This window comes from Puntigrus tetrazona, chromosome 22 (genome assembly GCF_018831695.1).
Source record: "Puntigrus tetrazona isolate hp1 chromosome 22, ASM1883169v1, whole genome shotgun sequence".
In the NCBI taxonomy this organism is placed as follows: domain Eukaryota; kingdom Metazoa; phylum Chordata; class Actinopteri; order Cypriniformes; family Cyprinidae; genus Puntigrus; species Puntigrus tetrazona.
In genome coordinates this window covers 15,665,916-15,683,415 of record NC_056720.1, presented here as the reverse complement: position 1 = coordinate 15,683,415, position 17,500 = coordinate 15,665,916, and the positions used below count along the sequence as shown (strand labels likewise).

General features: G+C 39.0%; 1 protein-coding gene across 8 annotated transcripts in view; it reads right to left on the bottom strand.

Moving 5' to 3' along the window:
- The window catches only part of dennd1b (DENN/MADD domain containing 1B), an 88,992-nt gene that overhangs the window by 28,671 nt on the left and 42,821 nt on the right, over positions 1 to 17,500 (bottom strand). For 3 of the 8 annotated variants that reach the window (XM_043223763.1, XM_043223767.1, XM_043223768.1), the window contains 8 exons: positions 17,009 to 17,089; positions 16,238 to 16,297; positions 14,158 to 14,211; positions 13,265 to 13,375; positions 8,306 to 8,479; positions 7,446 to 7,546; positions 5,427 to 5,472; positions 4,035 to 4,136 (listed from right to left, as the gene is read on the bottom strand). In XM_043223763.1, the coding sequence (XP_043079698.1) occupies positions 4,035 to 4,136; positions 5,427 to 5,472; positions 7,446 to 7,546; positions 8,306 to 8,479; positions 13,265 to 13,375; positions 14,158 to 14,211; positions 16,238 to 16,297; positions 17,009 to 17,089 (729 nt within the window). The remainder of the gene's footprint in view (positions 1 to 4,034; positions 4,137 to 5,426; positions 5,473 to 7,445; positions 7,547 to 8,305; positions 8,480 to 13,264; positions 13,376 to 14,157; positions 14,212 to 16,237; positions 16,298 to 17,008; positions 17,090 to 17,500) is intronic. The other 5 variants (XM_043223764.1, XM_043223770.1, XM_043223765.1 and 2 more) reach the window with 4 other exon arrangements.

Below are 17,500 nucleotides of genomic sequence, written 5' to 3'. Positions count from 1 at the left end.
ATGTTTAAATAAAACAAATTAAATGTCAATAAAAAAATAAACATTATTTTAAAATATTATTATTATTTTAAGACATCAGTCAAAAGTGCTAAAAGGTCAGTGCCTCTATTAATACAAAACATGTTTAAAATTAAAATATAAAATAACTTAATATAAAATAAATGTTTTAAAAATATTTAGGAATGTTTTCTGATAAAATACAGTTTGGCATCTCTAAATACAAAGAAATAAAAAGAAAAAATTATAATATAAAATATTGCTATATAATATTTATAACAAATATTTTTAAAACCATGACTAATAATAAAAATTTAAATATGGTCAAAAACATGTGACATTTATCATATAACATATATGACCAAGAACTGAACGAAACCGTAATACAAATGACTCAGTAGTGTTCACTAGTTAGCATTCACAAAGCAAATTACTCCATCAATCACTGCTACTTCATATGCTAACATAAGCATGCTGAATGTGCAACTTATTCGGTTTTGACATGTGGAAAATTTACAGCAAGTCTGTAAAAGAAAAAAAAATAATAATAAATCCTCCTGAAATGTATTTTTCATTACTTTTGAATGCATTAAGATGCATAAAAGTCTGACTGTAAAGTACATTCGAATGATTTTTACAACATCTGCATTTGATTTCAGTCTGACACAGCGCCTTCAGAGTCAAAAAAAAAAAAAAAGCGCCAATCTGGTACAGTTATTGTTCATCAACAGACCAATAACGGCGGTGCCTTGAGGGCTGGACACTGCATTAGCCCGCTCGGGCCGGAAATGAGCCCCACCTGTCCCGCGCAACTCCTCTTTAACAGGCTCCAGAACGCCTTTGATTTGAGACGCCCTGGAAATAGGAGCGCCGACGAACGCAACATTCCCACTTTCCCCGAACGGTAATTGTTTGGCGTGTCAGCTGATACAGTGCTTGTTTTTGTTTTCTCTCGAATCCCAATTAAACACCATGCCGGCTGATCTCAGAGGAGGCGCGCGGATATTGCGCTCTCTCTGATTAATTTGTTAACCTTCATTTGGTAGCTTAATATACACGAGGTGGGTGTGCGAACTCGAATTTTCGCTGTTGATTGAGAACGTAAACGATCAAACGCAGGAAGTACAAATATAAGTTGTGTGGAAGAGACGAAAAAAAAAAAGGGAGACAACCGGAATGACACGAGCGGCAGAGAAAAGTAAACAATAGATCTGGAGGAACTCGAACAAAAGTAATAAAGTCAAAAGGAATATTTTATCAAAACCGTCTCAGGATTGATACAGGACCTGTGAACACAGAGGATCGCATCCAAATAAGACTCCAGCGCTGTTTGGTAGCACAATGGATTCATAATTTTCTATTTTTAGAGAATTTTAATGACTGCACAAGTAAACACCCCATTCTCTGCTACCAAATCCAATTATAATTGAATAATAATAAAAAAAAAAAAAACACAAGAAACACTTTCACAATGTTTAAGGAGGAGGAAAACACCTTCATTTATTTGTGAGAGAGCAAACTCTCCTTTTAACATAATTTCGCTTTTTTTTTGCGAACTCAACAACCGCCCGACATTAAAATCTCCCGAATATTTATAAATTCAGCCAGGAAACTTCAGCAACAAATATCTTCTAAAACAAAGAAAACCTAGTTAGGAGAAATAAAGTTAAGACATGAAAGCGATCGTCGGATAGCAAAGTCGCTTTATACTCGCCGACACTAAAAAGTAACGTTTAAAGCGTCAAACGTATCCCGAACCTTCGTGTGACGCTGTCAAAAAGCGCGGTGATTAAAAACGCGACCCCAAAAAAAACCCAAAACACACAATCCGTGGACTTTCAACCCCGTCCTATCTGATGTTTCTAATAAAAAGGCATGTTTGAAATCACTCTCGAACGCTCGCCACATCCTCTCAATTATTATCTCTATTTGTAAAATCCGTAGGTTTGCGCCGAACGGAATCGCTACTGGCGAGGTAGCATTTCTAATAGTCAATAAATCTAAAATATTATGTGTGAAATTGGGAAAAACTGCCATTAAGTGACAGACAGCGGAGAGCACAGCATAGGGTCCCGTCTGAAAAAAGGGGCCAGGTAATTCGGGACAACTGTCACCCCTGACCCGTCTGAGAAAGGGTCTAGTGGTCAGACTCCCCCAATAATAAAGCCCACATGGTTTAAAAAAAAAAAAAAAAAAAAAAAAAAAAAAAAAAAAAAAAAAGCCTTCAAACACTTAATTAAATGAATCTCAAAAGGTTAGGCTTGAATCAATAAAAGACTTGGGAGGAAAGAAAAGAAAAAAAGAAATGCTCCAGGGTCAGTTATATTATATTTTGCTTTATAGTTGTAAAATGCATCGATTTTTTTTTTTTTTTTTTTTTTTTTTTGGAGGCTAGAATAAATGTATAAATGCGTATTTAAATAATGGAAAGAAAAAAAAGTGAATCAAATTAATTGATTCAATTAGACCGAATCAGCGTTTGAAGCAAATGCCATGTGACAGACAATTTAAGAAAAATAAACCCGGAGCTTTTGCTCGATTTAAACGTATTCCTCGAGTTATGAATTTTAATATCCCCAAAGGTATGATAACCAGAGGGAGAGAAAAATGAATTTTTGTGGTGATAAATATATTATTGTAGGTGACATTTACATTCAGGTGGGGTAATTTAACATGATATGCAGAATACGTTCTATCATTAGTCAATGAAAAATTGCGCGAGAGGATCAAAGCAAACATGGAGCTGCCACTTAATTTATCACGCTATGAAGACAAAGAGGTTTTTTCTTTCCCCTCCGTCAGTTTCAAAAGACCCGACTCCTTTTTTTTTTTTTTTTTTCCCTCTCTCTTACGACGCTCTGGGTTTGCAATTTAATTTACAAATGGGATGCCAGTGCTGAGATGGCATAACAGAACAGGCTGGCTTTTTCTGCTTGGACAGACAGCAGCGGGATCCACAGAGTCATATAGGAGTGTTAAAACACCCCCCCAGTGGGACAGAAAAAGACAGCAGAAAAACACACACACACACAAACACGTTTCTTTATGTTTAAAAGGACAGATGACAGACGCGTTTCTGACCCCGACGCTGGATGCACTTCCTGTTGCACTGACCGAGCCACCTAAACATTAATTAAAGAGAAAAGGCGCTGGCAGGTGGCAGAAAAGCAGGATCTAATAATTGGCCCCCTTCTTCCACGCGCCTTCAGAAAATCCAGGACTTCTAGAGAGATGTGCCACTGGGCAGGCAGAAAGAAGAAAAGATACAAAAAAAAAAATAGATGAAGGCAGGAGTTTGAAATTCACAGAGATGGCCGGAGAATTGCGACAGCCGTTTAACGTTACGGGGCAAGTTTACAGAGCGCGGTTTTTGGGGATCCACGGCTGAATCTGCTAATGATGAGAGGACAGAGGTGCGGTGTGACCACAAGAAACACTGTTTGTTTAAATGTGTGAAAAAAAGACGGAGAGAAAAGGAAGAAAATTGCGATTACGTTCTTTTTTGTGTGTGTGTGTGTGCACACAAACGGCTTAAAATTAAACAACGGTATAAAGGTAATGAGAGTGTGTGTGTGTGTGTGTGTGTGTGTGTGTGTTCGTATAGGTTTACTTGAACTTCTGAGAAAAATTTTATCTTTAAAGTAAAGCAAAATAAAGTAAACCATTTGGGGATATCCTTATTAAGTAGTTTAAATAAAATATTTGTATTTGTTTTTTATAAAAAAAAAACTTTTGCTTTTCAATTTTAAATAAACTATTTAGTTTTGAATAAAAATTATATGCATTTTATTTGCTTCACCAAAAAAAAAAAAAAAAAAAGAAAAAAAAAAGGTTTTGTCAATTATATTTTTCATCTAGTGATGTTATAATGGGGAAGAAGTAATTTTTTTTTAATTCTAAAAATGCACATTATTCTTTTACATTCTGTAAATACCTGTAGCAATAATAAGATAATTAGGTTTATACAAAAACAGCAGTCTATGGTGTGTCTTAATTTCAATTTCTAGGTAAACGTGTGTGTGTTTAAGGACACTCACCACGTCACTGGGCAGGTTGTGTAGGTCATCCGTGGGGCTTTCCAGGGTGTTTGTGTCCACGTTCAGAATGACCACATCCTCCAGGGATCTGCTCTTTACTCTCTGAAAGCGCGACGCACTTGGTTACACACCGCCCTGCCCATTCCTATTTCCTGTAACCATTTTAATAGCCTAAATGTGATCTATATAAATACTCTTTTCAACAGTACTCCATTTAAAACATTTGTATAAACGGTGTAAAAATACTGTGAGGCTAAAATTAATTTTCAGTTGTTAAACTCCAAACTAATTCAGAGCACATTATATACATACTTTTTTTCCTTCAATGTCAAAACCTATAAGTAAAGACTAAGCAGGCGAGATATAAATAGACTGAATTAACAATGAAGAAACCAGATTGCCATAAACAAAACCAGATGAAGCTTTTGAGTTACTAAAGCTAAAATATTCATTACGGAAAAATCAGTCATCTATCTATCGCTCTATCTATCTATCTATATACCTATACATCTATATATATAAATATATACATATATACACACACACATATCCTTTATTAAACCCACTCTATCTATATATAGATATACAGATATAGATATACTGTATACATACACATTATTTGTGACAGTGTTGCAACTATTTTAACTATGAAATACACACATAATATCTAACCAAATGATGAAACCATTCAGGCGTTTGAATGAAGCACCACTGTGTTGAGCGGTGTAATGCTTCCACACAATGGTAGTCACGGTAGTGGCGACAAATCCAATAATTATTCCTCCAGTGCAGGTGGGGGAAACAGCCAAGTGTGTAAAAAATTTCTGGTTTGTCATTTTTGACAGTCGCTGCTACGGCGGCCCGTGTGCTGATTTGGTCTAATTACGTGCAGCCGGATAGTGGAGGGAGGGTTGGAGCGGAGGGGGGGGTACTGTCAGCACGCGAACGTGTGATAAACACCAGCACCGCCGCGACTGTCAGCGCTATCAGATCTGCGCGTGAAGCTATAGGTCTACCTCCAACCAACATGCCATTTCTCAATAACCGAACGCACCGTCTCTTTGTTTCTCCGGCGCTTTCATTTCTCATGGGCGCCCGGGAGATGAAAAGCATAAAAGAAAAAAAAAAAAAAAAACAATGTGTCAATTTTTGTAAGGTTTCCCCGCGCTCGGCGATGATGCATCAAAGTAGATGGGCGTTATTAGCATCTCAGATGGTTTGAATCCAGAGGGACGGCTGGTTTTTAAGTGACCCGGAGTGGAAAAAGTAAATAAATAACGATGGTTTATGTAATATCGGGATAAGCGGTAGCAGTGGTGCTTCTGATCAAACGTCTCGTAAAGCACTTTAAGGATGATGAACGGCTGCCGACGGCGGATTTGCGTGACGTACCTCTAAAAGGCTGAGATGAACTCCGACCAGATATGGCATGGGCGCACTGCAAAACAGAGACAAACCGCAGTCATTAGCAGCATAAAAAAACCGCTTTATTGCATTTTAAAAATACTAACAATTTCGAAAAAAACGGCGAGGAAGTAAATAACAACACAAGGATCTCTGTAAACCGACGCGCGTCACGACGCGAAACTTTAATGCGCTTCCCGGAACGAGCGCTGAAGGTGATTAGTGTAATTGGCGAGCGTCACTTTAGAGCGGGGCGAGGCAGGGCCGTGTAATTAGATAGGTTTTGGTAGCCGCTACAGCGCTCGCTCAATCAGGTTATGTGGCTAATAAGCTGCAGTCTCCCTCGCTGCATCTGTTAAGGCCACGGATTTAACTGACATGCAGGCACGCTGACACACACATGCACGGGGTGAGCCCCGTCACGTCATTGTTGTCCGTGAGTGTAACTTTGTTATGACAGCCTAATTCCCGTCATTCCTAATAGCGCTCATTATGAGCGATGCACAGCCTTATAATACGATAACGCTTTTTTTTTTTTTTTTTTTTAATTAGATAGCTGAAATACGATAAATCGACGAGGATGTCTGTGCCAGACTGGAAAACGGGCGCTGCTCTCAAAGCTGCGTTTATATCAACGACCACAAATATTTTCTGAGGAGCTGCGGTGTCAAGCATGGCAGCACAAGTCTGTCAATTTAAGGGTATAGGGTGTTCTGGTAGCTATAGAGCAGGGCTGTAAGTTAAGAGTGTGGTCACGGTTTTAGCCCACAGCCAGCATACAGAAATCAGTCTGCCGTATATGTTCCTGATGGGTGAAAGAAAAAAAAAAAAAAGAGAGATTGCATGCTGGACTTGGTGTGGTGGCATTAGTGCTAATAAATCATGTCCTTCATAAACCCTTTGAGATCTCAGACACGGTGAAAGATATTCATTAGGATGAGGGGTATTTCAGAAAGTAGTACTGCATGTTCAGAAGCTTCATGTTACTGATGGACCGATATATCGGCCAGGCCAATTAATGGCCTAAAGTTTGGCCGAGTTTTGAAAATGTACCTGCTTGGCCGATTAACAGAAGTCTGACCTTTTAATTTTTCTGTACATTATTTTTTTCATAGTTTAAGGGAATTTATAAGTACAACATTGTGCAAAGGAATTATCTTTTTAAACAATTTTTGTTTACAATTGTAATTCATATTTAAATTGTGCACACAAATGTGTGCGTATATATATTTATTTTTTTTTTATTTTTTTTTTAACCAACACTTTATAAATTTGTAATTTAAATTATATCATTCTAAATTATATATAAAAATGTAAAAATAATATTCTGTGCATTAGTTGAGATATTTATAATGATAAATGTCATGATATTAAAAATAATTCATTCATTTGTGTTCGGTCTAAATTCCTCTGGGGAAAAAAACCAAACAAACTGTAAAATGTTTAATTTATATGATGGTAAAACAGCTTGACATAGTCAAGATATTCATGATTCAAAAAATGAACAAATTCATTAATCAGATCTGAAAGAAAATTATGTAATTCATACAATTTTTTTTTTTATTAATTTATTGATGTTGCAAGTTACTGAAAATAAGATATACACATCTAGACAAATGGATAGATAGATAGATAAATCCATGTATGTATATTTTATGATATTAAATACATAGTTACATCGTTATTAAGCAGAAAGCAACAGATTTCCAAAGAACTGACTGATGACTGTTCCTGGTGCACAATATGTGCGCAATATTAAATACTTAGGCTTAGGATTTTTTACCAAAGAATGTGGCCATGTCCACAGAATTTCACAGGTTTCAATCAGCGCAGAAACCTAATTTATTGGCAATTCCTTTTTGACATACAAAGCAAACATCAACGCAAATTCAATTTGCGCAAAATTATACTAAATTAAACCTCAAAGCAGCGCAGCCCAAGCCTGAGTGAGATATAAATGAGACATTTGCGTGTGAGACAAGTGTGTTAGACATGCACGGCTCTTACCAGCAGTAATCCAGCAGGTGAGGAGGAAGTACAGGGATGAAGATGTGCTGCCAGTGCATAGGGTAGAGCATGGCGGTGGACCCATGCACGCATGCAGTTAACTACGACGAGAAAAAAAAAATACCAGACATGTGAGCTTCTTCATACGCCATCGTTTAATGCGTTATGCTTAAGGGGAACGTGTTTATTGTGAGCCAGCAGAGAATTAAGACAGTTACTCTTTTTATCTTAACATCACAAGCGCATTAAAACGTGCGCTTTTGTTTGTCACTTTTCTGATGTTAAACGTGCAGGTTCAAAGCCAAAATCAGGGCATCAATCGAGGGCCTAAAAATACACCAAAGCACAAGGTGTCAAATGCGTAGCGGCGATACAAAATTAATGATGCTTTATTGCTGTAACACACACACACACACAGAGTAAATAATCAGACTCTACGAGAAGCGAGCACTTAATTACGACGCTGGTGTGGATGTTTAATGAGTGAACACCCAAGTGACCCCTCAACCACACCCCGATTCCCCCTCATGGCTACCTAGCAGTTGTAATGACCTGTGTGGCACACGCGCACACGCCAGAGCTTCCTCATCTTCCAGATTAAAATAACATGATTAAATATGGAAAAAGAACAGAGGTCTGAAGGCTCCTCTGGGACTTCATTAGGGCAAATTGCCAAAGAATGAAACATGAGTTAGCCAAGAGAGACTGTGAGCTGTTGGAATACCGTGGGGAGTATGGGCTGGAAGAGGGGTCTTGACAATTGGAGCTTCCAGTAATGTGTGAACCATGGCTCGGAAATATCAAGAGACCCCCCCTGCTCACTGACACACACAATATCACAATTGACCAGCGAAACCAACCAAGCTTGGCTGGGGCACAACAGCTAGCTTCAAAGAGATCAGCTTTAATCCTGAATCACTTTTGTATACGTCCTCGATGGGTAAAGCTTGGAGTGTTGTTGTTGTTGTTGTTGTTGTGTCCGTTGAGTTCTGTGACATTGTGGTCGAACGCAACTGCTCCGGATAATACGTGACCTATCGAGTCAAGAAATAGCACAGCTTTAATTAACAGTAATTTAGTGCCGTGCATTATAACATATGCAAATTTGTTGTGCAGTTCTCTGAAAAGAAAGGAAAAGCTTTAGTTGTGACAGATCTAATTTCGTCCGGGCAATTTAGAAAGAAAGAAAATGAATATTTATGGCATTTCTCAGCAACTCAAGTTTGGTTGATATCAAAGCTTCGAGACCCGTTCTGTTCGAGATCCCTTTTTCTCAAGGTCCAATAAATGAATCATGCTGAGAGGTCACCGCACTGCAAAGAAACACTTTTCTTTGACTGTGTGAACAGACTGTCGTCTAGTTTCTTCGAGGGGAACCCTTACGTACCATGTAGAGATGGGTAAAAAAGCCTAATGGCGCATTCCAATTAATTCAACAATGTCCGCAGACAAGCTCAATTGGCTTGATTTATTCCTGACTTGAAAGTGAAGCCGCGCAGTTTTCTTTCAAAGACGAGGGCATGAAAAGGAGGTGGCGAAACCTAGATAAACATTAAAAGGTGGAATTCGAAAACAAATTAACTCTTGATATTTTTCCCACACGAGCTGTTCTGCTCGCAAACGAGGGATTCATCACAGCGTATGCGATTCTGCAAGAAAAATCAGTCATGACCTCCTTTCTGTGACAATTAAAGAGAAAGTTCAGAATAACTGTATCGCTGCCATTGAATCTCCAGTCGTACCCACAATGCACTGTTGGAGTGCTGCTCCTAATAAAATATTTGGCGGTCTTATGAATAATTAATAAAGACATGCCAAATGAAAAGAAAGCCAAATGGCCACAAAAGGCAAGGTATGCTTGATATTCCTTTAAATGAAGAAGTCATCCGCAAGAACAAATGCTGGATTACGGTTTGTTTGGATGCGGGGCTGGATCCTGCCGAGACCTGTGAGCTACCGCTGCCGTTAGCGGTAATGAGTGTGCTGGGGACATGTTAAGTGGGGGGTCTTCTCTATTACACAAAGGGATCCATCTATGAAAATATAACAGACCCAAAAAACCAATAACGAAAATCTAAAGAATCCCAAAGAACACATGAAACAATCCTTTAATGAAAAGGCGTTTTTTTACATGAAGACCAACAATTGCAACGTTAGTTTTACAGCCGTTTCATTAAGACATACACTTTTGGAGATAGATGTTTCTTTAAAAAAATGGCTAAATTAAACTACGTTATCATATGCAAGTTAAACTAAATCAGCATTGAGGAGATGTTCATATTTTGTTTGTGGGAGTCCTCAACAACAGGTCTGCATGCATTTAAGGAAAGCGTTTTTTTGACATTGTCTTATAATATTCATTTTCTGTTACCTTACTTGCTCAACAACTCGCAAACTGAATGATTAATTTTTCCAAACCTCTCTTTTGTATGATGCTAATTTGCAGTTAATTTCCAATTGGTCTTATTTTCATTTCATAATGCCTGTAATGCCTGATAAAACAGTGTTTGTGAATTTGCATTTTCATTGAGACCAATGTGAAAAGACCACAAGTAGGCAGGCAATATGGTAATGTTTTATGTTGACTCATTTTAATGATTCAGAGTCGACTCTTTCTTTTGAGAGACAATGCCTTTATGGTGCACTTTAAAACTTGTTTTCATTCACTTAGAGTTGTTTTACACACTGCATGAAAGGTTTTTGATTTTACAAAAATTCATAATAGGGGCACTTTAAAATAAAAAATGTTATAAACATAACTGCTTCTCATTTTAAATAAATATTGCTAGCTGTCAATATTGATATTGATAGATAAATATACTGATAGCTAATATATTGATAGCTGCGGATACAGACAGCTAATTCCTCTCATGCAAGTGCACAATGCAAATGACAGTTTGCAGTTGGCTGTAGTCTGTGCGGTGAGCTCAATCAAAGCTTGATCCAGACGGTGCTAACGCGAGGCGACAACACCATCATCCTTTGTTGCCACTATTTTTTGAAGTCAGTTTGGTGTGTCCCAGCCTTTAATCTAACCTTAGGCCATATAGTTACCTCATGTTACCCAGTAAATGTAAATGCATATACTGTACAGTAAAATGCAACCAAAACCAAACAAAAAAAAACATTTGATTAAAAATACCATAACATTTTATGCAAGAACCCTTAAATGCAGAAACTAAAGGCTGAGCTGATGTTCAAAAAAATAATTAAACTCCTGTTTATTAAAAAAATGACAAGGCAAAAGTTGAAAGCCTCTAACAAGATCAGCAACACAATTTGTTACTGCCGAGCAGCAAGCTAGAAGCCCTGAAATAGACCTATAAATTTCTCTTGAGAGGAAAGGAAAAAGATCTCGCTGTCTTGGTTCAGCGAACTTGGGATTTGCCCAATCAGGTGACAGTCACAGAACTCTCACTTCACAATCAAACCACATTCACACTCATCTCTAGGAGTACATTTGTACCATTTTGCCTTGCTGAGATATATTCCACAGATGAAGTATAAAGATATGCTTTGTAACACCTTTCCAGTGAACCCTGTCTATGTAAACAAGTTGACGAACATATTCCCTACATCTAGGGAGAAGCTGGGGTTCAAAAATATCCATGGCAACTTCTCCAAGAATAGACAAAGACCAAAAAAAAAAAAAAAAAAAAAAAAAAAAAGTCCCGTTCTTTGATAAGCACAACAAAGCTCACAGTGGAATCTGTGATTGGGGCAGACTGGAGACTAGAGGTGCGATTCCCCCTGACAAGGGTGACAGCGCCGCAGTCTGCACTGACTCCTGCTACCTGCGAGACTTCTCTCCCCTGGCCCTCTCCTTGTTTCCCAATTACCAAGCCTCGCTCTCCCCTCCTGTTGACAAACGCACGGCACCGAGCGGGGCGCCGACACAGGTGTATCGCTAACAAGGAGGTGGCATTAAAAAAAGAAAAGGTAGAGGTAGGGCGCAGGGCGCCAAACACCACTAATCCACCTCCCACTGCAACACGATACCACAAAGAAGAGAACAGGAAGTGCCGGAGGAAGATAAAATGTCTATTAAAGGTGTGGTAAAAGAGATGCTTGAAGAAGGAACGAAAATAAGATGGCATTGCTGAGTAGAGCGTAAAAAAAGCGGAGAGTGCGAGGCCGAAAGGAACCTCAGTGGCTAACACCACAGGCCAAGACGGGATCGGGTCTTGTTAGCATACCACTGACAGCATGATGAGAAGGCGGCTGTCAAGACTCGGGGCCGGCCGAGGGGGTCTCGCAGATGAAACGCACCAGGGCCTCCCAGTTGACTAGTTAGAGGGATCCTGATGCAGCACAATTATACTGGCACATGACAAGACTGCATGGGCGGCTGCCTCCCGGAGCCTGCGACATGGTTTTAAAACAGTGGTACTCCTTACCTCTGGTCACAAAACAGCAATAAGTCAACTGATGCATTGTTGTTAGATCATGATTTATTCTTTTGCTTTCCAATACAGGCAAGTGCGCGGCCATGTTCTGCTAGACTGACACAGCAGGTTCACTAGGGGCCCGAACACTCAGGGTCCGCTGGCAGCATGCATAATGCATTGGCTCTCTTCCTCTTTCCTTCTCTGTCTTTATCCCGTTGGCTCGCTGGAGAAACGGTAGCGGTAGGCTGACCACACCGTGGCCACTGTCATATGCCCTCTCTGAACAATTCAGGAAATTGGCCGTATGTCTACACTCGCGTCTACAAATTCTTAGCGGAATGTACCATATGGGTCTTCCTATAGTTGCTTGGAACTCCCAAGGCTCTCGAGAAGACGACGGATGGTTTTGGGATCCGAGATGATGAAAGTCTTCTCTGAGGTGGAACCTTAATATCACTAGTCTTCGTAGTAACTCTTTTGGCATATTAGTTCCGTAAACTCAAGGTCGCTCGCTCCCATCTTGCAAAGCAGTAAATCAAGTTATGGGAGAGTGAAAAAAAAAAAAAACAATTTACCCAAGAGACTAATGATTTGCACATTCTAACCCCTCGTGTCAGTGAGCACACGGAATGAAGGCGGCAGCCCGGAGGAGTGAAATACTCCACGGATAGGGTCATTCTGACAGCCTCCTCCGGAGCCAGAGGGTCCGAGGGGAGCCCCTCGGTTCCGGCACTGTCGGCGAGCGCACCGCAGATGCTCCGGGGGGGAATTGGAGAGAGATAGGGAGCGAATGACATCACTCGCCGCTTCTACACCAACTGTCGTGAAAGTTTGGACCATCGTCCGCCCCCGTGCGATAAGCGCCCACTCCCTTTTCCAGGCAAGAAGAGCCAGACAGAAAATATGTGGAAGAGTCAGGGATCCAATAAGTGATAATTTAAAGCTAACAGACTTCAGCCCAGTGAAACACCCGAAAAAAAAAGAGAACTGAATCAGTGTAGAGTATTTTTTGAAATGTTTAGGATTATTGTAGAAATGTTTTTTTTCTTACGGTTTAATTAATGACATGCAGGTCATCAAAACAACTTATTACGATATTCACCGTATCATGAGGTAGTTGGCAATATGTAGCCCTAGAGAGTAGAGAGTGTAATAAGATCTACATAATATGGTCTGTGATTCTGCTTTTTCCACCGTTGTGAGAACTTTCAAGTCCTGGGAGCAAAACAAATAAATACGTCCATTATGTGTCATGTTAATTAGAAACAAATGAAAAATACATTTCTGAATATATAGAAATAGTCCTGGTGGTTCCCAAAAGACATATCCAAAAGATATTTTATATGCGTTGTGTAAAAACAATGTATATTATTATTTTAAGCAACGTAAAAGCTGTCTGATGTGTAAATGAGGACGCCAGCAGAAACTCACAGTGCTAAGCTTGCTTGAGGTAATGATGATGCGTCGCTCATGCAGCATGCTGGCGTAGAGGTGCAACATGTTGTTCACATCCACTGCTACAAAGTACTCTGTTAAATTTCTCTGGAAGGAAGAAAAATATGGTTGATTTAGAAGAATTATGGTATGTACACAAGTCACACTTAATGTATAAATGCCATTTCATTGTTAAAATCGTATTCAGTTTCATTATATATTTTGTGTCATGTCTTGTTTTTATGTTTTGATTATATTTTATGGGTTTTTGTCAAGGTTTTGTTTGATATTTAGTTTTGTTTGATGTTTTTTGCTTGATGTTTGCTTCATGTTTATGTTTTTTAATGTTAATTGATTTATAATTGGTATAATTACACTGTTTTAATGTTTTGTTTCTTGTTGTGTTGTAATGTTTTATTATTTGTTTTGTGTTACGGTTCCATCATTTGAATTGTTTCAATTTTGTAAGGTTTTGTTTCATGTTTTTTTGTTTTAATTTATGTTCTGTTTTTGTTCAGTGTTTTATTTTATATTGGTCAGTTTTTAATGATTTGTTTGGTTTCGTTTCATTTATTGTAATTTTTTTTTTTACTCGTTTTACTGTAATTTTTTTATTCGTTTTTATGCTTTGTTTCTTAACGTTTTTTTTTATACTTCGTTTTGCTTCACGATTTATGATTCTAATGTTTTATTTGATATTTTGTATTGCTTCATGTTTTAATGTTTTGTTTTCGCTTCTTGGCTTTTAATGTTCTGTTTTTATATTTTGTGTCATTTTATTTTTGATTTTTTTAGATTTTGTTTTGTGCTTTCTTTGATCCGACATGTACAGTAATGCAATTACTATCATACTTGTGGCTAAAATTTGTGTCTGGGTTAAACATACTCACATTTTCAGGTATGGTGGGGAGTCCATTAATATCAGGAGCTATGAAGTATGAATGCTGCAGAAAACAGACAAGAAAACATGAAGGTCACCATTACACAACCTTCCAGTATTTAGTGTTTATAGAACCTCCAACTTACTGTCTGTTCCACAACCAATAAATAAACCGCGGTCGGCCTGAACTATGTCTGTGCTTGTTAACATCATACATACAGACAACAGATACGGATACATGAAGTCAACAAACGCCGATCCCCTGTGGACACTACCGGAGGAGGCTCCCCGCATCGGAGAGAAAGTCTTTATTAAGGTACAAAAGCCAACTGCTCTGTTCTGACAGTATCAGAGGGGTCTGCCAGGCGTACGTTTGAACAGGCGAGCAAGTTTAATGTCTGGATCAAAGAGGCTCCGAAGCAAAGATCCCACGCTGCCTGCTAACTTTAGCACTTTTGTTTGCCTGTGTGGCGTGCTCCGCTCTTTCCCAAGGCTGGGTCGCGATTCGTCATGCGTAAAAAGTACCCATCTGTTGCTCCGCGCATAGGTTCAACTTTTGCTGCCTTTGCGTATGTTCCACAAACAAATACAAGTGCGGCTAGCGTCCTCTAATACTCAAAGACGCTTTCAAATATTCCTCTCGGATGCTGTGATCACGTGACTCTGGCAATCGAACCAAGTGCTGTGCAATGTCAGAAACTATTTATCTGCGCTCTGTGTGTGTGTGTGTGTGTCCGGAGTGCTTTCGCTATAATCGCGCGAATATAAACAGTTCGAAGATATCAATAAAGCAGATTGACCAAGTTGTCTTCTTCATGTGCTGACATGTGTTTATTTTCCCATACCGAGCAGCTGATTGCCCTCCGTGTCGTGGACTGCAGTTCCAGCTGGCGGTGGCCAACACTTTGCAGCCGTGTTTATAAAAATCACACATTATCAGAGTGCTTGTTATCACCGCGCTCTGTCTGCTGCTCCCTGCAGTGTGATCAGAATCCCAGACCCTACACCCTACACCACTCCCCAACACACACACACACACACACACACGTCAGATTTAAACATTACTGCCCACACAGTGTTAATGGAAACCTCTCCTATCACCAAGACCCTCTTTCCAAATTCCAATAGCGAACGAACATTTCATGTTGCCAGTCGTTTTGACTTCAGAGAAATGAAAGAGGAAGACGGCAGTGTTTAGTGAACCCACCACCTGCTGGGAGACGGTACAGACAATTCCAAGAAACCCCTTCGGATGACCTGATGTGCTTTTAGATTACAGGCTAAGGGCAAACTGTTGATAACCAATCTTTAGCAAAAGCAAACTTCAGAACTAATGATGTCAAAGTCGATAGTCAGTTTAATGTAATGTGAAAAATAAATGCGTTTTAGATCTACTGGATATACGATTGTTACGTTATTATAAAACACAAAATTTGAACTACATACCAACAGTATATAACTAGTTTCATTACTTTTTAATATATAATTATCTGACAGCCAGTGAATGTATAGTACTGGACATGTACTAGACTAGAGTGTGATATTAAAATTAAAGCTTGGAGGGAAAAATAAATAAATAAATAAATAAAAATAAAAAAAATCACACATGTTTTAATGCAAAGTTATTGAGCAGATATTCAAGGGTGCAGTGTTTTGTTTTTTTTTTTATTCAAATTTAAATGAAAAGATAAATGTAGGCTAATGGGCAGAGCATCAAGGAGATTGCTTGAGCATAATTGCCTTTTGCTTTTAATACAAAAAACTTCTGATATTTGAAAAGAGAATACAGCAGTGTGGAAGAGCATGAATCATTTAGCAAGTTTGATTGTTTTCCAGAAAAGAAAAAGAAAAACTGACAACAAGACCAAGGATGGGTTTTTGCCATATTTTTTAAAAAAGAATAGAGCTGGTTTATTTGGCAAAATTGGAGAGCTGTCTCCCATGCGATTAGGGCAGCGGCTCCAAATTTCAGAACTGCCCCATTCTCTCTCTCTCTCTCTCTCTCTCTCTCTCTCTCTCTCTCTCTCTCTCTCTCTCTCTCTCTCTCTCGTTTCATCCCTCTCCCTTTAGCACACTCACTCTCCACTCACCGACAGTCTGCTTCCTGGATCCTGCACTACTTGCCCATTGGCAAAATGTAAGTGGTTGCTCTTGCAAAAATGAAGGAAAGAATATAGACAGATTAGATGGAGAGATCAGACAGACAGACAGACTCAAACACAGACAGACAAAAAAAAAAATAAATAAGACTGCAAAATACTGACAGATGGACGGAACGAGATGCAGAGTAAAAGAATGATGGATAGAATGACAGACTGTAAGAAACAACGGAATGATAGAAAAGATAGGATGAAAGAACGATTAATAAAAGAATGCTAAATGAAGTGATTAGTGGATAGAACGAAAGATACAGTATGATAGATAGATAGATAGATAGATAGATAGATAGATAGATAGACAGATAGACAGACAGATAGACAGACAGATAGACAGACAGATAGATAGATAGACAGTAAAAAGAGAATGATGCAATGAAAAAATGATTGGCAGAAACAGGCTGATAGAGAGAGAATAACAGAACTATAGAAAAAAAGAGAGAGAGAGATGATAGACAAATATAGAAAGAAAGCATGATACAATGAAAAAATGATTGACAGAAACAGACTGATAGAGAGAATAGCAGAACAGAGAGAGACACAGACAGACAGATTGATGATAGATAGATAGATAGACAGATAGAAGGACAGTTGCTGAATGTACACTATAGCTGCTGCGTCTGAGTCATGTGTAACTCTGTCCAGTGTTTGTTTTGAGAGCCAGAGGCCAGCGGTTCCACTTCTGCTTCTAAACAAAGCACCTACCACGCTCAGATTCACTGGTGTATTCGGCTTTGGCACGGGGTGGGTGTGCAGCGTTTCCAACATGTCGTTCAAGTCATCTTCCTGAGAGGACAAAAAAGACAAATATGAAAAACCAACAAATGAAAAAAAAAACAACCAAAGGAGCACGAAAGAAAAACAACGGCAACAGCAAAGCGCTTCCATGATTTAAAGCGCTCGCCGTAAAGTATTCCTACAGCAGTCTGCAGAAGAGAAATATATCCGACTGACACACATTTAACGAGCGATCCTGAGGTTAAGAGACGGTAAGCTAGGCTGCGGCAGACGCTTATTATTCTGGGGATGATTTATGGCGAACATTGGCTGTTCGTAATTAACCAAAGGTCCTTGCTCAGAGCGGGCGGCTTTAAGAAGCCATTGGAGAAAAGCTTTGCCACAAAACAGGCCTCAGGATTATAACGCTGAGCTTTTACGAGCTTTTATGACAAGAGCGCAATTTACCCTCTCAAACTT